A 20,401-nucleotide genomic window follows, 5' to 3' on the forward strand; every position below is an offset into this window, starting at 1 on the left:
TTCTAGGCTGGTCTCGAACTTCTGATACTTCTGCCTCTAACTCCCTAATGCTTGTGCTGCTGCAGCATTATGAGTGTTGGGGATTGGACCCAGGACTTTTTGCATGCTATGCATACACTTTACCTGGATTTTCAGCAATTGCTTTGACTGGAATTTCGAAAAGGCCACATCGTAGGTAGAGTGAGGATGAGGATGGAGATGGATGGGTTTCAATGTTATCTGGGGGGTGGTGGAGGGAAGTTCAGAATTAGGTTTGGTTTCTAGTCTGGGTAGCTAGGCAGATGTGGAGATGTTATTCTTTTTACCCTGTGCTCCACTCCATCCAGGGCTCCTGGCCGAGGCCTGTCAGACACACAGACCCATGTGAGCTGTCTCTGTGCCTTTAGAAGGAGATTCCGGGCCTTCTCACACTCTTGTAGCTGTGACAACCACACTACATTCTCAAGCTTTAATTCTCAGTCCCTTTGCACAGGTTCTCCATGTTATATTTGACATTACCAGACTGGAAGATGAGGCTGTACAGGCCATGGCCCCCTCCAAGAGTCTAAGACCATGTGAGTTAGACAATGGAGTGACAGTGCAGACCTGGCTCCAGGTTCTCCTTATGTCCCTGTGGCCTCCTCTCTGGGTGTTCCCCCATTAGTGACAGGAGTAGAGGTGGTCCACAGGAGAGAGGGCTGTGAATACTTTGCTAACTGCAGGCCAGCCAGCCTGCCAGGGCTGTTTTTTGAAAATGAGGTAGTCTTTTATTTATTTATTTATTTATTTATTTATTTATTTATTTATTTATTTTGGTTTTTTTGGATTTGGTTTTTTTGAGATGGGGTTTCTCTGTATAGCCCTGGCTGTCCTGGAGCTCACTCTGTAGCCCAGGCTGGCCTCGAACTTGGAAATCCGCCTGCCTCTGAGAGTGCTGGGATTACAGGCTTATGCCACCACCGCCCAGCGAGATAGTCTTTAAAATGGAGCTTCAGAGCTATCCAGAAGCCAGATTGTAGTGGCTGCTGCGGCTGTCTGGAATGTGAGCTGTCGACACCAAAAATCAAGCATAACTGTATGGTTCCAGATCCATACATAGCTGGAGAACTTGGAGCCCCTGTGTTAGGGACACTCGCCTTTCCTGTCCACATTCTTGTTTGTCTTCTAAGTAAAGTAGTTCTCTCTTGCCAGCATGCAGGCTCCCTTCTTTCCTGCCTTCCCTGGACACTACTGCAGAGCTATCCCTGCAGCGATAGTTCCTAAGACCTTATTCTGAGTGTGGGGGTGCACAGCATAGCCTCCTTGTGGCTCAGCTTAGAGGAGAGGCAAGTATGTTCAATTTGAGCTGTGGCTTGCAGCGGCAGGAAGCCCCCGCCCTGCGGTAGGTTGGGGAGGCCGCAGGAGCTCCAGACTTCCGGACCTCGTGGACGTCCACTAGTGGTACCAAGAGGGTTACCGAGAGACCAGCGTAGGCACGGGCCATGACAGGCAAGCTGTAACTGTTAGCTTGGCGACACAACCTGGAATAACAGGAGAAGCATATAAGCCCATTCTCATCCACCTTTAATGTCTCAGTGCTCCAGTCGGCAGTTACTGAATACCAGTAGCGGTCAAATAAGAAACGAGAGAGCCACAGGTGGGTCCTTTAAGGCGCGCCGCCTACTCTAGTTTTTCTGACCCTCGTCGCCGCCCGTTGTCCCGCCCCCTCGCGCACGCGCAATCCCTCCCGCCTCCCTCGCCGCTGCCGCCTAGACCACCAGATCGTCTGCCCTCGCGCGCAGGGCCAGCCGACCCGACGGCAGAGCGCCCGGCCTCGCCGCTGCGGCCCCGGCAGGTAAGAGAGTGGCTCGGTCCTGCGGGCGCGAGGCTGGCGGCGGCGGCCACGAGGGCCCTCGGGCTCCGGGATCCACAGCGCCTCACGTGTTCCGTGGGCCTTGGGCCGGGCCCGGCGCCGCATTTGCGGCCGCGCCCCGACCCCGCCGCTCCTTGTGGCCTCCAGGGCCCACTACTTCCACTGCGGCCCCTGCTACGCCCCTAGGAGGCTCACACTTCAGGCTGGCGTCCCTGGGAGTGGAATTCACTGTCTCCCATCGGGGACACCCAGTCACTTGGCGCCTCCAGTGCTGCCAGCACAACCCTCATCTGTGTCCTAGTGCAAGTTTCTACCTGACTGGGGCTGACTGTGGTCAAGAGGTTTCTGAGCATTGTCTGGGTCAGCCAGGCAGTTGAGCGCACAGTGGTGTGAAGCCAAGGCTACTCGTACCTAGGTATCCAGGAGCCCGGAGACGATGTGTTGGAGCCCTTTGCTGGGTTACCTACTGCACTCACCCAAGTGACTGAACCGTTCTGTCTTCTCATACTTGTGTACTCAGTGTCTAGGGTGGAAACCAGGAATCTGCTGCGGCTGTGGCTGCCAGTTAACTACCTCCTTTGTGGGCAGTGGAGGCCAGCTACAAACCACCTGCTGAGGATCCTACTTAACACAGCTTCTCCCCCAGAGCTGCCCTTCCCAAGTCCTGCTTTCCTGTGACCTTAAAACAGAACACCTGAGTGCTCTCTCTTGGACTCTACCCAGTGGAATTGGAGAGTGGTGGTTTCCTTTGAGACGGTTCCAGGTTGGTTCACACTTAACTGCTTTGAATTCCCGAGCCTCCTGAATGCTGTGTGTCAGACTGGCTAATGGTGATGTTCTTTTTTCTTTTCCTTTTTTTGTTTGTTTTGTTTTTTGGTTAGTTGTTTGTGGCCTTGAACTCCGCTCTAGAGCTCTGCATATTTTTTTAAAGATTTATTATTATATGTAAATACACTGTTGCTGTATTCAGACACACCAGAAGAGGGCATCAGTTCCCATTACAGATGTTTTTGAGTCACCATGTGGCTCTCCAGCCCCAGAGCTCTGCATACTTAGAGCTGGAATCAAAGTATGCAGTGCTACAATCAGTGTCTTCAGATGTAAATTTTTGGCTTCCTGAAAGACCCAGTTTTTGTGATGGGCTGGGCTGGGTGATGGTGTGTTTGTTTGCAAGCTCTTTCGTCCTGTTAGGTAAATCTGTATATGCAAAAAAGGGACTGCTGAGTTCCTAGAGATAGCCCACCCAAGAGACCTGCCCTACACTGTTGGCTGGCCTTTGATTTCACCGGAGTAGGGAGAGATGTCCTTGAAAGGGACTTTACTAGTCTTTTTCATTGCTTAAGCCTCCTCCCCTCTTGCTACCTGTATGGTCCACTGAAGTGGTCTCTATGGGAACTCATGGCTTAGTTGCATTAAGAGTAAGCTCCAGGTCAGGCCTGGGAGTATATTTGTGCCTGTTAACCAACCATACTAAGGTTGAGACAGGTTTTTGAATACCGATGCATAGCAAGACCCTGTCTCCAAAAAGCTAAAAGCTCTAAGCAGCTGGTATTTCCTGGGCATAAGAGCTTTGTGTTGTGGAGAGACCCGTGGGACCTACCCTAGTCTGATCCTTGCACCTGGACTTGGGCTACAGCAGATTTGACCTTGATGGAGCAGGCTGCAGGCTGCAGGTAATGCAGCTTGGCTGTGCCTGTGTCCTGTGTGGTGGGTGTGGTGCTGTTCCTTCCTCTAGGATTGAAGACAGGCTTTGCTCTCTTTTGGTGTCCTTTCCTCTTAGTCTTAGTGGGGTTTGTGAGAGGTTTCAGGTTTAATCTCAGAGCTAGTCTTTACATCATGATTGCTTCTTACATTGATGGCTGAGGAATGTCTTAGTAGCCATCCATTAGAGGAGTACTATGTCTTTCCCAGTCATGTGGTGTGCTTTTCTGCCATGCATTCAGGTGATGAGACCTCCTGTAAACTGCAGTAAACTGTTGCAGTTGCAGTCTTCAGGCTGAGTCTGTCCAGCTGACTGGACTACTTTCCCTCAGCTCTGCAGCTTCTCTGGGTTGCAGCCTTGCTGCTGTTCTTCATCCTGCTTCTCCAGAGCTTTCTTTGATCTGGGGGCAGTGGCGGCTCTGCTTTGCTCTTGCAGCTCTTTCTGTAGTACTTTATGCACTGAGTCCCTGAACTCTGTAAGCTCTAGGCATTTTGCAGCCTGTGAGGTTCCAGAGAGTGACTGCTGAGGTGGGGCCACTGTCTATTGTCAAATTCTTTGGGTGTGTTTTAGAATTTGGGTAAGTTCTCAAACTCTGCACAGAAGGTCTACCTCCTGTCACTTGGCCTTTTTCTGTTAGAAACCTTTTAAAAACTGTCAAGGATTCTTTGAAGCAAAGTTCATCTTCCTGTACACATCTGTATACTGCAGTGGGAAGCCTTCTTGGAGATTAGTTAAGTCTTAGGCTCACAGACTGGTCACACCGAGTGTCTGAAGCTTCAGCCTTGGGAGAGGGTGGCAGTTATCCCCGGTTTGGAACAGTTTATTTGTTGGAGGGTTCAATGTAGTGGTCGTGTTTCCTTTGACTCGTTTTAATTTATTTTTTATTTTATTTTTTTGTTTTTTTTTCCGAGACAGGGTTTCTCTGTATAGCCCTGGCTGTCCTGGAACTCACTCTAGACCAGGCTGGCCTCGAACTCAGAAATCCACCTGCCTCTGCCTCCTAGAGTGCTGGGATTACAGGTGTGCGCCACCTACTGCCCAGCTCTATTTTTTTTAAAGATTTATTTATTCTACATTTATAAGTACAGTGTAGCTGTCTTCAGATATCAGAAGAAGGCATTAGATCCCATTATAGATGTTTTGTTGGGAATTGAACTCAGGACCTCTGATAGAGCAGTCAATGCTCTTAACTACTGAGCCATTTCTTCAGCCCCAGAATTACTGTTTTTTATTGGGGGTGTCTTATGCATGTTAGGTGAATGCTTTCTTCCATGAATTGCTACAGCTCAGTCCCAAGAACCTTTTTGTTGTTTTGAGATAGGGTTTCTCTGTAGCCCTGGCTGTCCTGGAATTTTCTTTGTGGACTAGGTTTCAAGCTTACAGATCCACCTGCCTCTGCCTTCCAAGTGCTGGAATTAAAGGCATGAGCCACCACACCACGGCAATTTTGTTTTTCTTTAGTTTTTCCTCTCTGCATGTAAATCTGTGTACCATGTTCATGCAGTCCCTACCGAGGCCAGAAGAGGATGTCAGGTCCTCTGAGCTGGACTTACAGATAGTTGTAAACCCACAAGTTGGTTATCAAACTTAGATCTTCTGGAACAGCATTTGGCGAGCCTAACTACTGAACTATTTCTCCAACAACTTTTGTTAAAGAAAGGATTGTTTATAGGCCCCATACTATAGAATACCGTTTAGCTGACAGTCTCTTCCATTGTGACTCCCCCTTCATGGTGTCCTGCCCTGTGGGCTTCAGAGCCATGGCCACGGAGGAAAAGAAGCCAGAGACAGAGGCTGCAAGAGCCCAGCCCACTCCTTCCTCATCAGCCACACAGAGCAAGGTATGTCACACCAGGACCACTGCGTTAGACAGGCTGGAGAGATTCTCAGGGACATTATTTTATGAGTCTAGACTTCTCTGCCCAGTGAGTATGCTGCCAGTGAGTTTCTGAGCACACAGCAGTGGTCACACACAGCAGCTAGGTGCCACATCAGGGAGTCCCAGACCTAAGATGGGGGTTGGGGAATTTATCAAAAAAGTACAGTTTGTTTTGAGGCAGGTCTCCCTATAGTCCTGGCTGGTGAGGACACATAGACCAGGTCAGTATTGAACTCATATAGATTCACCTGCCTCTGTCTCCCTCTCCCTTCCATTAAAGACATGCACCACCATACCAAAAAAAATTACTAATTCTTGGTGTGCTAGGTGGGGACTCCAGGGAAAGTAGGGGCTTTGAAGAGAAGTGATAGGCTCATGCTGACAGTTTGAAGCAGATAAGGTTGTGGTAAGTTCTTGCATATGAGTTTGGAACCAGCTAGTGCTTGACTATACTTTGGGCCTCAGGTGAGTTGATCAGGTGGTGCTAGTTGCCTCTTGCTAATCTGTACTGTTTCCTACAGCCCACACCAGTTAAGCCAAACTATGCCCTGAAGTTCACCCTGGCTGGCCACACAAAAGCTGTGTCCTCTGTGAAGTTCAGCCCCAATGGAGAGTGGCTGGCGAGTTCATGTGAGTATCCTGCAGCCCTTTGGCTGGTGGAGAGGCTGACTGAGCTTTGTCAGAGAAGAAGGAAGGAGGATGAGGAGACTGGGCTGTGTTAGTTGTTACTGGTCTCTTGGTTGGTTAGCATTCAGCATGCTTGTATGGAACTGAAGTAATTGCCTGTTCATATGCTGTTGCTCCTCTGCAGGGACACGGCTGTACCTTTGTGTGTTCACACTTACTTCATTGAGCGACCCAGGCCTGCCTTACTCTAGGGGAATGTACAGCCACAACCTTCTCTGACCCCCATCTCCGTTTTATTCCTTTTAGCTGCTGATAAACTCATTAAAATTTGGGGAGCATATGACGGAAAGTTTGAAAAAACTATATCTGGTCACAAACTGGTAGGTTTCCTATGAGGTGCCCTAGGTGTTGAGCAGGGTGGGTGGGTTCCCTGGCTGTCCTGGGACTTAGTCAGGCTGGTCTTTAACTTGGAGATCTAGCTGCCTTTGCTCCCAGCTCTCCAGTGCAGGGATTAAAAGGTGTGTGTTACCACCACTTGGCTTGTCAGGACAGGTTTTGGTCTTTTACTGGTCATTTGGGTTTTGACCCACAAGGTGGTAACCAACTGTTTTGTTTTGTTTTTCTTCCCAAGGGAATATCTGATGTAGCCTGGTCATCAGATTCTAATCTCCTTGTGTCTGCCTCTGATGATAAAACTTTGAAGATTTGGGACGTGAGTTCTGTAAGTAACACTGATCTTCCAGGGAGTGCCCATAGTTGAGATGAGTTGGCTGTGTGATGGCTGGTCTTGGGTAGGTAGCACATTCTTCAAATGTGCTAGAAGCTTGTGTCTTGGGATTTAGCCCCTGGAAATCACAGGCCTTGGTATGCTATGTGTGCTCTAGGGAAAGTGTCTGAAGACCCTAAAGGGCCACAGTAACTACGTCTTCTGCTGCAACTTCAACCCCCAGTCCAACCTCATCGTCTCAGGGTCTGTAAGTGCGTGGGCTTCTCCTCCAAGGGTGATGTGGACAGTGTCAGATCTTGGTGCTTGGTTGGGTTGGGCAGTTTGGCTTCTAGGGGGCAGGTTCTGAGTCTGAGGTCACACTGCTGCTGCTCCTGTTCCTGTGGAGTCACTTTAATGTCCTGTCTCACCTTTAGTTTGATGAAAGTGTGAGGATATGGGACGTGAAGACAGGGAAGTGCCTCAAGACTTTGCCTGCCCACTCGGACCCAGTCTCAGCTGTAAGTCTTCCTACCAAGTGCTCAGCAGACGTTCCTCTAGATGGTTAACTTGATTTGCTCCCATGGAGCATCCGAACAGCCAGAGGCCAAGATGTCTCTTGGCCCTGTGTGCAGTGGTGGGTGGGCTATAGTGGGGAGCACCAGGGGGCCCTTTGTGTGCTGGGAGGTACATAACAGGGATTTTTTGGGGGGTGTCCTTGAGTGGGCCTTTTCAGAATGGGGGTGACAGTTTGGAGAATAGGGGGCCATGAGAATTTTGAGTGTGTGTGGTAGGATCCTAGGGTTTCTATTTTTCTGATAGAACACAGTAAACAAAAGCAACTTGGAGTGCCTTTTTTTTTTTAAGATTTGTTTATTTTATGTATATGAGTACACTCTAGCTGTCTTCAGACATACCAGAAGAGGGTGTCAGATCTCATTACAGATGGCTGCAAGACACCATGTGGTTGTTGGGAATCAAACTCAGGACCTTCAGAAGAGCAGTTGGTGCTCTTAACCTCTGAGCCATCTCTCCAGCCCCTTGGAGTGTCTTAAGTTTGTGTTATTATTGGTATGATGAAACACCATGACCAAAAACAAGTTAGGGAAGAAGGGGTTTATTTTCCTTCCATTTCCTTCACTGAAGGAAGTCAGGACAGGAACTCAAGCAGGACTGAAACTTGGAAGCAAGACTGATAGAGGCCGTGGAGGAGTGAGTGGGTGCTCCTAGCAGTGCAGTGCTGGCACTCAGGAAGCAGGGGCAGGCCTGATCTACAGGGTGAGTTCTAGGACAGCCTGGGCTACACAGAGACACCTTGTCTCTGGAAGTGGGTGCTGCTTACCGGCTTGTTTTTCATGGCTTCCTCAGCCTGCTCTTTAGAATCCAGGACCAGCAGCTCATTCTGCTTGGCCCTCTCCTATCTGCCACTAGTTAAGAAAATGGCCGACAGGCCTACTACCTACTGCCCAGTGTTAGGAAGGCATTGTCTTAATTGAGGCTTCCTCTTGACTAAGACTCCAGCTTGGGTCAAGGTGACATAAAACTAGATAGTACTAGAAGAAAACAATGGTCTGAAGAAAATTCCTCCCAAGTGCTGGGATTAAAGGCGTGTGCCTCCACTGCAGTGATCTAGATATCAGAAACTCAGGCTGATGAGTGAGCACAGAGCACCTGTGGACCATTCCAGAAAACTGGCTGTCTCTCCTGACCGAGCTCTTGCTTCTTGCTGGTGAGAAAGAGAAGGTGCAACACACACACACACACACACACATACACACACAGTTGTATTAGCTTTGTTGGGTTGTCAGGTGTTCAAAGGGGATTGTGGTGAGCTCTGTGGGCAGGATGTCCTTGGGATCCAGAGACACACACTACTGATGAGAAATCAGCTTCTCTTCTTCCTCTAACTTGTAGGTTCATTTCAACCGTGATGGATCGTTGATCGTTTCCAGTAGCTATGATGGTCTCTGGTAAGTGAGAGTCTTCTTCATGTAGTGAATGGTCTGCTGTTCTGTTTGTTTGTTTGTTTGTTTATTTATTTATTTATTTATTTTTGGTTTTTTTCAAGACAGGGTTGTATAGCCCTGGCTGTCCTGGAACTCACTCTGTAGACCAGGCTGGCCTCGAACTCAGAAATCCACCTGCCTCTGCCTCCCAGAGTGCTGGGACTACAGGCGTGCACTACCACTGTCCGGCTGCTGTTCTGTTTATGGCCTGTTGTCTTGTTCCAGTTCTGTGGTACAGCAAAAAGAGGGGACACGTGCCTCCTCATCTTCCAGAAGCCTGTGCCTCACTGGTTGCAGGTCATTGACAGACCTGGTGTAGAGTTCAGGAGAGGGAAAGCTGTGAAGGAGCTAGTGGGAATGGTGGGTGACAGATGAGGCCACCCAAGGAGAGTGTCCCCGTGAGAGCTGTGAGCTCCTCGCAGGCCTGGGTGTACCCTTTCAAAGCTGTAGAAAGGGAGTTGAAGGGCTGCACCCTCGAGGTAAGTGCAGTGGTGCTGTGCACAGATCCCAGGAGCTCTGGCTGGTGAACCGCCAGGAGGTGTGGTCTGTGCAGAGCTTTTAGCAGTGACGGCATTGTAGACATGACTGTTAGGTAGATAGAAGTACTTCGGGTTCTTCAGAAGACAAGGTAGAGAGAGTGTAGGTCCAAGAGGCAGGCTTGGGAGTACAGTGCTACTTGGCACTTGGACTAGCACTTGGAGACACTCATAACTGAGTGTGTGTTGATAGAGAGCAAGGTAGGAAATGTAGTAGGTGAGTGAAGCGCACTGTTGGTATGTAGCAGGGGTGATGGGTTGCCTGAATACCCTCACTCAGGGCCTTGGCATGACATGAAATGACTTTGCTTGGATGCTATTAAAATATACCTAAAATGAAGTGTTTGAGCAGGGTGGGTAAGTGAGATCTGCAGCAGAATCCTCAGAAGTGATTTGAAGGACAGGACAGGGAAGAGTGGCCTAGAGTAAACCAAAGGAACTAGAAACTTGTGTGTTCCAGGCAACACTGCGACCAAAAGGCAGAAAGGAAAACCTAGACACAACAGAGAGAAGGGGACTTGACTTAAGCTTGCTTCTGGGCTGCTGCGGTGGAGCTTAGCCTTGGTGCAGCTGCTCACTGGAGCGCGGCCAGTTGACTGCACAGCGCATGGCCAGGCTGGGGCACAGCTAGCCAGTCTGCAACTTCATTTGTTTTCTAGCCACAGACAGAGAGCCTGGAGTGATAGAAACTAAACGTTTTCTTTCTTTTTTGGATGGCACAGACTTTAGCAAAAGGACAATTCTTTCAAAGATAAGTCCATTAGAGCTTGTTTCAGTTGGGCTAGTCTGATGTGTGTTAGTGTACTTTCATTGTCATAGGCAGAGTGGTCCAAGAGACCCCAGGTAGAAGTAAACTTGAAGACAGAAAAATGGTGGAGTGGAAAGAAACAGGAAACATTCACGTAAGGTGTGCAGTGACAGGTAGAACTGAAAACTAAGACTAGCCGGGTGTGGTGGCGCACGCCTGTAATCCCAGGGCTTAGGAGGCAGAGGCAGGCGGATTTCTGAGTTCAAGGTCAGCCTGGTCTACAAAGTGAGTTCCAGGAGAGCCAGGGCTACACAGAGAAACCTTGTCTCGGAAAAAAAACAAATTCAACCCCACCCCACCCCCAAAAAAACCCCCAAAAACCAAAACCACATACAGGATTCCAGCCACGGCAGCTTATGCCTGTCGTCTAGACACTAAGGCCTCAGCATGAGCATCAAACATAAAATAGAGCCTTCATAGACGAGGGCTGAGACGACTGAGCAGAGAGCACGACGAGCCAGGCCCAAGAGAGGAAGCCCTGGGGAAGGAGGAACTGGGGAGAGGCTGGTGCAGGGTCCTGCTGGTGGTTGGGAGGAGAGCCTGATTCCCTCACTTGGAGGAATGGTGCGGGCCTGGCCTGGCCTGGGGAAGGCTGTAATATAGTGTTGTCATGCAGCTCAGCTTGGGACGAAGCACAGCAAAGAGCCCACCAGTGTCCCTGCTTATGACTGCCAAAGTCAGGTGTGGGTGGTCAGCAAGAGACACTGTGTAGCCGGAGTTTCTACAGGGATCGTAGTTCCTGAACATGTTCCCTTATAAATCTACAGGGTTGTCCAGCAAATGGCACAGGTGTCATTTTGTAAGAGCTTCGTTCTCCTAACAGCACACTGGCAATTGGTGGCTCTTAAATGTATAGAGAGGACAGGTATCCTTTCCTTTGTTTGTTTGAGGCAGGGTTTCTTTGTGTAACAGAGCTCTGTCTGTTCTGAAGCTCACTTTGTAGGCCAGGGCTGGCCTCATATTTACAGAGATCCATCTCCTGGTGCTGGGATTAAAGACATGGCCCCTACTTACTGCTCAGCTCTGTTGCTCCCCCCCCCCCCCCAAACACAGATATACAGGGTTCTCTGTGTCCCCTTGTTGCCCTTGAACTTCCTCTGTAGACCAGGCTGGCCTTGAATTTACCAGTTTGTTTCCTGAGTGCTGGGATTAAAGGGGTGCACCATTACCATTTTTAAAGTTTTATGTATGTGAGTGCACTGTAGCTCTCTTTAGACACACTGGGAGAGGGCATCAGATCTCATCACAGATGGTTGTGAGCGACCATGTGGTTGTTGGGAATCGAACTCAGGAACTCTGGTAAAGCATCAGTGCTCTTAACTAAAGAGCCTTCTCTTCAGCTCTTAACTTTTTTGTTTGTTTGTTTGTTTGTTTGTTTGTTTGTTTCTTCGAGACAGGGTTTCTCTGTGTAGCCCTGGCTGTCCTGGAACTCACTCTGTGGACCAGACTGGCCCCGAACTCAGAAATCTGCTGGCCTCTGCTTTCCAAGTGCTGCGATTACAGGCATGTGCCACCACTGCCTGGCTCTTTTTTTTTCTTTTTCCTAACTTTACTCTTTAGACAGGGCCTCTGTAATCCTAGCTGGAGGACAGATGTCCTCAGGTGAAGTCCACCCATGTGTGCACGTGTTCTCACTCAGTCTCTAGAGAAAGTGGTTGTTAAAGCTGTGGGTGAAGGGTGACGGGCAGTACTATGGGAACTGGGAGAAATGACCTAGAACTCAGCGGTATAGACAACGGTGCTCAGCAGCTACTGACTTTCTCATACATTGTCTTCTTGCTTGACAGCCGAATCTGGGACACTGCCTCTGGCCAATGTCTAAAGACGCTCATTGGTGAGTGCTCTGTCTGCTGGGGATTGTGGAAGTGGGTGGCTGCCATGTCCTGGTGGGCCCCGTCTAGAGTGTGTGTTTCCTTAAAGTCATCTCTTCCTTCTGGCCTGGGCTCCCTTACTCGCAGGACTCACGGCACCTTTCTTCCTGACCAATAAAGCTCCCCATGGAACTTGGCCCCTTTCTCGTGCTCATGTGGGCTTGGTCCTGGGCTTGTTTTACATTGTTGAATATGTCCATAGCTCTTTGGGCCCTGCAGCCTCTACCTGTGTTCACGTGCTTCAGCCTGCCAGTGGTCCCCTTGCTTCCTGGAGTTGGGGATACATGTTTACTACTGGGGAGCACTGCAAGGTGGGCAGAGTATTGGAGCAGGACAGGTCTGAGCTCACAGTGAGTGAGCTGATGACTTGTTGGCTAGGCTGGAGTTCAGAACTTTAGATGACCTGCTTCTTTTCAAGTTTGGCTTTGGGGGCAGATAGGCCATTGTGGTAAGTTGCTTCCTCTTTAGGGAAACTAGTGTAGCTCTTCTGGCCTGCCAGGTTGCTAGGGTAGAATGCCTAAGTTAGCAGAGAGGACAGGAGCTCATTCTCTATTGGAGTTTAGGTGGCCAGGCAACATGGCGTGAGTATGGTGGCTTCTGATATCACTTTGGCCTGCAGATGGCATGTACACCCTTGTGTTTCTCTGTGCCCAACATTTAATGATATGCTCACATTTAACTCCACCCCCCAGTCATCCATCACCTATGTGATGTTGTCAAAACAGCCACTTCCTGCATCTTGGCCCCTTTCTCGTGCTTATGTGGACTTGGTCCTGGGCTTGTTTTACATCTGTGGACAGATACTCTTCATAAGTTTGGGGACACAGTCACCCTGGGATAATGGCTTTGAAGCTTTTCTTGCTGTGTGTCCACTCTTGGGGCTTACTGAGTTTTCAGAGCAGTCACAGATGTCAGGTATTAATGTCCTGTGCTTACCATCCCCCTCCCCAATCTTCCCGGCACCTCTCTGGTGCTAAGTTATGGAGCAACTATTCCAACACACCTCTAGTGCTTGTGTTATCAACACTTGTGAACATCTACTGCCCTGTGTCATCCTTCGTTCACAGGGCAGCATCTTAGCTACAAAGGTCAGCAAGCTAGAAAGCTGCGCAGCAAGTCTAGTCACCACTCAGTATCGGGGAGAGGGTGGTAAGACTTTCCCTTAAGCCCTAAGTTCCCCGATGCTCAGGTTCCCTCTGTGAGATGGTGCGAGTTTGTGTATTTTGTACTGGAGTTTAAATCTTAAGGTAGTTTAAAACTCTGGGTATACGGATGTAACACACCAGGAGGTAGTGGTGGTTGTTGGAATAATGTGCAGGATACATACCCAGTTTACATGCAGCCATTACAGGCAGCTCCAAGAGGGGGCCACAGGGTAGGGAGTGAGTGCTAGAGTTGGTTACACTTGCTTCAGTTAATCAGTTGTCCTAGGGAACAGTAAAATTCAGTTTCTTTGATTTTGTGGTGCCCTCCCCTCCCTATGCCCCTTCTCCAAACATACAGGATTTCTCTGTGTAGTCCTGGTTGGGCTGGAGCTCATTTTGTAGGCAAGGCTTGTCTTGAACTCAGAGATCTACCTGCTTCTGGAATGCTAGGATTAAAGATTGCAATACCATGCCCAGCAAAATCTGTGCCTTTTAAAAATTGCTCTCTGTGTCGTGTGTGTGTGTGTGTGTGTGTGTGTGTGTGTGTGTGTGTGTGTGTGTGTGTGTCCCAGTATACACATGTACATGTGCTTGTGTATGTTTCCCCCTGTTCCACAGCACAGTACATGTGTGGAGGTCAGAGAAAGCTTTTAGGAGTTAGTTATACTCTTCTTCTGTGGGGTCTGTCAGGTCTGTGCAGTGAGTGCATGAGCCATCTCAACAGCCCTGGGTTTTGAAACTTGTAAGTGCTTTGTTTTATATCTGTTGTTGGCTAAGGATTTAGATTTGGGCAGGCAATGAGTAGTAATGAGGTAGGCAGACCTATTTGGCCCAAGGTCTATTTCTCTTCTTAACTTCAGGTTTAGACATTAAGGTTTAGACATTCTTTTGCAGGAGGTGGGGGATTGTTGAGACAGTTTTTCTTTATATTTCTTTATATTCTGTCCTGGTATTCACTCTGTAGACCATGCTGGCCTCAGACTCTTGAGATCTGCCTTGCCTCTGCACACGGAACGCTGGGTGGGATTAAAGGTGTGGTACAGGTCAGTGGTTCTGCAGACCTCTGTTTCAGAGGTAGCCTGGGAAGGCGCATAGGGTTGCTCCACGTCAGCTGAAGTAATAGCCTTTTGTGGCCCAGCTGGCCTTACTCTCTCGTGTCCCTTTCAGTGTTTGTGACCAGTCACAAGAATCGGAGCCCCCTGCGACCCCCCTGTGGTAACGTGTGTGTCAGGATACACCAGCCTTTTGTATGCACACTCTAAGGCCTGGTATACTTCCTTGGCTGGCCAGGCAGCCTACCTCAGGATATGTTCTACTCACCCAGGAGAGGGGCAGGTCCCCCAGGGGCCCACTGTGCAGAGGGCTATGGCTTTGCTATGTCTTAGAAAGCAGCTTTTATGTGGGCAGTTTGTTGGAGGCCTGGCTCCTCAGCATTACAACACCCCAGCCTCGAACCTGCTTGCCAAACGCCTCAGCTAAAGTCAGCAGCCTGGTCTTCAGGAGGCAGATGGACAGCCGTCAGAGGAGAGCTGACCTGACTGAAGGATGGGAGGGTGTCTATAAGACCACCCTAGGTCAGGCAGCTCGCTTTGGGGAATCAGTTGTTCAGCATTGTTGGGAGAGCTTTGGGCCTCCTTCCATGTGGTGGAGGCTTGTATTGGCAGGGCACTGGGTGAAGACTTAAGAACGTGAATGGAAGGTGATGGGATGTCAAAGCTCTCTGGTGTCCTTTAGGGTGATGGTGGCAGGGTCCTCACACAGTCAGCACGGGTAACTGGGAGCTGACTAGCATCTCGACTCTGCCAAGGGCCAAATTGCTTTTCTTCTGTGTAGATGATGACAATCCTCCTGTGTCCTTCGTGAAGTTCTCTCCAAATGGCAAATACATCCTGGCTGCAACTTTGGACAAGTGAGTGCTTCCGTTCCCTGAGGAGTGAGCTCACAGCCTTCATTGGTGGGGTTCCTTTCCTCTCTGTTGTGCTGTTTCTTCTCCCAATTGTCCAGTTGAACTGTTTACATCTGCATTAGAGTTCGTTCCTGCCTGGGGGGTTGAAAAAAGGACTGTCCACTCTAACTAGTTTTAGTATGAGAAGGATTTTTCCCCAGTCTCTGAGCATCTTCATGTAGCAGAATCTCACTGCCATACGTGATGACCCCCTCTTAGGTGCTCACTTAAGCTGGCACACTGTAAAGGTCTCCAAGGAACCAAGCCTAGTCAGCTCTTGAAAGCTGCCTGATTGGCATTATCCTACTTAGCCTTCCACTCTTCCCCCAAGGTTGGCATGAATCTTCCCATGGCATCTGTACTGGGTGCTTCTGGAGCCAGCGTGGTTTTCCACATTCTGCTTCTGGCTAACTGCTAGTTTTGGGAAGACAGCCAGCAATCTGTTTCTTCAGTCTGTCTCTGAGCTACAAGTACTTGGGTCCTTGTGTTTGCTCTTGTGTGTCACGGAGTGGCTGCTTGTCTTCTGTCCTGACACTCATGGATGTTGGGGTATGGTGGCATCGAGGGAAGCAGGGCATGCCAAAGATGGCCTGCTCCTCACTCCCACTCTCTATCTTTCAGCACACTGAAGCTCTGGGACTACAGCAAGGGGAAGGTGAGCTTCAGGCATGTGGCAGGTCTGGCCTGCTTGCCAGCCCCAGGTAACAGGTTGAGGGTGGTATAGCTGACCCATGAGTTGCAACAAGAGGGACTCAGCCATCTTCTTTTGATGCACAAGTATGGTACAACTCATTACTACCCTTTAAAGAATTGTTTTATGAATTACTAGTCTTCAGGTCAAAGTCTGGGCCTTGTGTATGTCTAGAATATTTTCAGAATATGTTCATGTAGTGGTGAGGTGTGTATACCCAGAGTTTGGAATCCTCTGGAATGATAACAATGCACACCCACTTTTTCTTCAGTGCCTGAAGACATACACTGGCCACAAGAATGAGAAGTACTGCATATTTGCCAACTTCTCCGTGACAGGCGGGAAGGTGAGTTTCCACTAAGAGCCGTTACCCTCCTAGCTCTCTGAGAGGCCATCCCATCACAGGTGGCTTTTTGTCTTTATGAAGCATCCCTAAGCCTATGGAACGACACACTTGGGTTTTGGTTGGAGCTGTGCTGTCTTGCACTTAGATATGGTTGAAGATCTAAGAGCAGGAGGTGACTGGATAGATCCACCGACTGTGGGTGGTGTGGGGGGCATGTTGCGTGTACCCAGACTGGGGAGAAGGCATTAGAGTGACACCAGCCAGCTTGTCTGTGCTACCTACTCAGCATGTAACCTGGTGTCTTTCTTGCCTGTCTTCGCGGCCTGCCTGTTCGCTGCTGCAGTGGATTGTGTCTGGTTCTGAAGATAACCTGGTGTATATCTGGAATCTGCAGACCAAGGAGATTGTGCAGAAGTTGCAGGGCCACACAGGTGGGCAGTCATTGCAGATAGGCCACATGGGTGGGTGGAGCCACCCAAGGGAGCCCCTCTTTCCCCAAGGTGCTTGCTTGTCTCTGGGGTTTAGTGACAATCAGCAGGTGTTGCTCCTCTGTTTTTCCCTTCATCCCAGCCCTGCAGGCCTGAGAAGGCCTATGATCAGCCTTGGAAGCCGCATCAAAGGCTCTTATCTAAGGTCCTGGGCGTGGCTGGCTTTTGAGTCTTAAGTCAGACCCAAGCCTCCTGGGAGTATAGCTTATTTTCCTCACTGGAGAGACTAGGACTCCGTGAATATGGAGAGTGTCTAGCCCACGTTTCCTGGAGGCTCAGCCTCTTTCAGGGATGCTGGTTTTCTGTCTCCCAGGCAACACTTAACCTTGAGTGAGTCCAGCTATGGAGTTACCTCATCCTAGTTCTTGCCTATCCACTTTCTGAAGGGGGTGGGGGTCTCATGGGCTCCCTTGTAGCCCTAAGGAGCGGAGGGATCTTTTTCTGAAAGAACAGTTGTCTTCAGGTGGGAGTGGCTTCGTCACACTTGCTGTGGCACTTGAGCACCCAGGGAGCAAGCAGAGTTAGTGGGCCTCATGCCATCTTACAGTGTCCCTGCCCAGGTGCATGGTTACCTCGCCCTCAGAAGCTAATGAGAGTAGGAGGCAAGTGGGTGTAGTCAGCCCTGAGACCAGTGTGGCCAAGTCATGTAGACAGGAGTGAGCACCCTGTTGGACACCCACCAAGTGTCTTGTGCCCAACAGAACAAGGCTAAGGTGCTTGTTACTATTACTGGCATCCTGAGCACTCCCCTAAGTCCTGTGGTGCCCCCAGTGCTCCTGAGGGCAGTGAGGTATGCGCTGCTACTGCTTATCCTGGAGTAACTCCAGGATACCTGACTCACCCTGACTAACTCTCCTTTCAGATGTTGTGATTTCTACGGCTTGTCACCCGACAGAGAACATCATTGCCTCAGCAGCGTTAGAGAATGATAAAACAATCAAGCTGTGGAAGAGTGACTGCTAAGTCCTGGCTCCAAGGGAGACTCAGGAAGCCACCTGGGTTGGCAAGAAACACGAGGGGCAGAGGCATGGGGCCAGGCTAGGTTGACAGGCCTAGCGCACCTCTTCTCTGAAGATGTCGGGTCAGGGGAGTGCACACTACCGAGTCTTGATAGCCACTGTGATATTTCTTGCCAATTCTGTCTCTGCCTGGGGAAGTTCCTGGTCTATTCTGTGCTCAGAGGCAACACATTTTTAATTTTTTATTACAAGAGTGAGTTCAACTCCTCATGGGTTGTGTTTCTCTGTAATTGTTGTTTTTGGTATTGTATTGCCCGGTGCACACACTGGCACAGGACCTACAGCCCTACTCCCATTCCCTGCCTCCGCCCTGGCCTGCTTGTTCAAGTTCCCTACCTGTAATAGTACCCAGTGTGCTTCCATGAGTTTCTGGAAACACAGAAAGGTTGTAAGTTGTATCCATGTCAAGTCCCTTTGTTTTTTTTTTGGAGTTCATAGGTCAACACTGACCTCTCAGTGATTGCAGTGTCTCTTTGTCTCACTGGTATCACTCAGTAAGCTACACACACTGTAATAAAAGGTGGGTATGGACTGGGTGTGGCCCTGAGTTCTGACCAGAGCTCTTCCACACCTGGCTTTTAGAAAGCCCCCTCCCCCATCCTGGCAGGAGTTAGAAAGGACCCTTGCTGGGCCTCTTCTCCCAGTGGCTGCTGTGGGCACTGCGTGTGTGGAGAGGAAGAACCTCAGTTGAGAAAGTGGAAGGAAGTCTTGGAAGGCACCATGTAGTGAGGTTCTGGACCTCCTTATTCTGTGAGAGGCTCAGGGTCACCTGTGCAGGAGGGAGGAGTTTAATTTGGTGCTTGCCCCAGCAGGTACAACCTCCTGCCTTGGCCTCCAAACCCACCAGACCTCTCTTAGCCCCACCCCAAATGAATCCTCAGGTGGCCAGGACTGGAAAGCAGTAATGGCCTAGCTCAGAGCTGTACAGCATTTTCACAACTGCTGCTGGCCGAACCCAGGGTTACCTAGCATGGAGCAGACTTCAGGGGTTCCGAGTTCACATGGGTGGGTGAGGCTGCTGGGCAGACACGACGGAAAGACGGCTTGCTCTGGTTGTAGCGACTTGTGCGGCCAACACTGATGTATTGAAGCCAGGTTACCCTGATTGGCAGCTGCTCTACTCTGCCTTTGCCCAGCTGTGGTCCTGACAGGCCTTCCTCCACTCCGTCGTGACACAGTGAGAATCCAGAGGTGCTGGAAGAGGAACCCGTACCTTGTCCCTTCCTTAAGGGAGATGATGTGCACGTGGACTGTCACATCGAAGAAGCCATTGTTAAAGAGGGTGGCTTGTCACACTGGCATGGGTTCTGGGGCCCCTGACATCTGTTGGTTAGATGTACCTGGGTTCTGGTCAATGTTGTGGGCATGTTGCTGGGGTTTCTGGAGGGGTAGTAAGGTCCTTCCAGCTGTGGCCTGGTGTGCGGCCGCCTCCTGAGGGAGGGAGCTTGCTTGCCATGTTGAGCACAGTATCCCCAAGTATAGTTTATTTTTTCTACAGTTGAACTCTGTTGTAGATTTATGTAAAAATACATTCTCTTTTTAAAAATAAACATTTTCATGCCTTGTAATTTTGTTCCATATTAAGTTCTTTTTAAAAGGAATTCATTTTGTGTGCATACATTAGTTGTGTGTGTGGAGATCAGAGGACAACCTGTCATTCCCTCTTACCATGTAGGTCCTGGGATAGGACCCAGTTCACCAGGGTTAGGCCACTTGACTGGCATTTAATAAAAATTTCTTCAGCAGTACAGGCAGTGGAGGAGCACACTTTTAGTTCCAGCACTGAGAGGCAGAGGCAGGGTCTGAGTTCAAGGCCAACCCTGGCTGCAGAGCTAGTGCCAGTATTACACAAGCCATGTCTCAGATAACCAAAGGCAAGGTGATGCATACCTATAATCCCAACACTAGATATTCAAGAGTTCAAGACTGGGCCCTGTAATGAGATTTAGTCGGAAAACAGCCTTTTTTTTTTTTTAATTTAAATGCCATGTGTACACTGTACCTGTTCTTCAGAAGAGGGTATCAGATCCCATTACAGATGGTTATGAGCCACCATGTGGTTGCTGGGAATTGAACTCAGGACCTCTGAAAGAGCAGTCAGTGCTCTTAACTGCTAAACCATCTCTCCAGTACCCCCTCACTCCCTAAAAATTTGCTTCTTGGTAATGTGCATATGTGTGATATATACCTTCCTTGATAGCTCCCCTCAATAGCTCTCTTAACTTGAACCCAAAGTTTTCCAGTTTGTCTAGTCTAGCCAGGCACCATAACTCTGGGAGCCTTGCTAGTGCTGGGAGGGCAGGCAGGCTGCTGTGCCTGCCTGTATTCACACAATGCTAGGGACCCACAATTGTGGTACCTATCTAGGTGGCAAATGCATATCCACTCAGCTATCTAACCTGCTCCTAAATCTGCTTCATTTACTTTTGATGGAGGGTTTGGTGTAAATCTCTGAAGTACAGTGCCATGGATCCAGTGTCAGTAGCCTTAGAATAAGTGGCATTGGAACTGCGCCCAAGCAGCTGTTGATGCAACGTTGCCCTAATTGAATGGATTTCTGCTGGGTGCCCTGTGTTCTTGGTGTATACGGCCTATGACTTTTTCTGGGCAGACATGAACCAAAGTCTACTTGCTAAGGCCAGAGAATTAAGGTCTGACCAAAATAACGATTCTATTAAAATCTACTTGATCACCGGGTGGTGGTGGCACATGCCTTTAATCCCAGCACTTGGGAGGCAGAGGCAGGTGGATTTCTGAGTTAGAGGCCAGCCTGGTCTACAGAGGGAGTTCCAGGACAGCCAGAG

The 20,401-nt window shown here is 49.4% G+C and overlaps 1 protein-coding gene across 2 annotated transcripts; it reads left to right on the forward strand.

Annotated features, from left to right (window-relative positions):
- The first annotated feature begins 1,693 nt into the window (after positions 1-1,693).
- On the forward strand, positions 1,694-19,165 carry Wdr5 (WD repeat domain 5). Of its 2 annotated transcripts, XM_052181951.1 has the most exons (15): positions 1,694-1,813; positions 2,352-2,594; positions 5,290-5,374; positions 5,934-6,042; positions 6,346-6,419; positions 6,671-6,760; positions 6,924-7,013; positions 7,180-7,263; positions 8,657-8,712; positions 11,880-11,926; positions 14,942-15,017; positions 15,675-15,708; positions 16,016-16,090; positions 16,434-16,521; positions 17,441-19,165. In XM_052181951.1, the coding sequence occupies exons 3-15, from the start codon at positions 5,294-5,296 to the stop codon at positions 17,539-17,541; spliced, it is 1,005 nt and encodes a 334-aa protein (XP_052037911.1). In that variant the 5' UTR covers positions 1,694-1,813; positions 2,352-2,594; positions 5,290-5,293; the 3' UTR covers positions 17,542-19,165. The 2 variants fall into 2 exon arrangements, with proteins under 2 accessions (XP_052037911.1, XP_052037912.1); XM_052181952.1 differs by lacking the exon at positions 2,352-2,594.
- The last annotated feature ends 1,236 nt before the right edge of the window (positions 19,166-20,401 follow it).

The sequence above is a fragment of the Apodemus sylvaticus genome, chromosome 5 (genome assembly GCF_947179515.1).
Source record: "Apodemus sylvaticus chromosome 5, mApoSyl1.1, whole genome shotgun sequence".
NCBI classification, from domain to species: domain Eukaryota; kingdom Metazoa; phylum Chordata; class Mammalia; order Rodentia; family Muridae; genus Apodemus; species Apodemus sylvaticus.

Bases quoted from the DNA above. Each gene is read 5' to 3' on its own strand.
- Wdr5 (XM_052181951.1), top strand. From the start codon at position 5,294: ATGGCCACGGAGGAAAAGAAGCCAGAGACAGAGGCTGCAAGAGCCCAG. The intron at 7,014-7,179 runs GTAAGTGCGTGG...TCTCACCTTTAG, and splicing joins ACCTCATCGTCTCAGGGTCT to TTTGATGAAAGTGTGAGGAT. The intron at 15,709-16,015 runs GTGAGCTTCAGG...CTTTTTCTTCAG, and splicing joins GGGACTACAGCAAGGGGAAG to TGCCTGAAGACATACACTGG.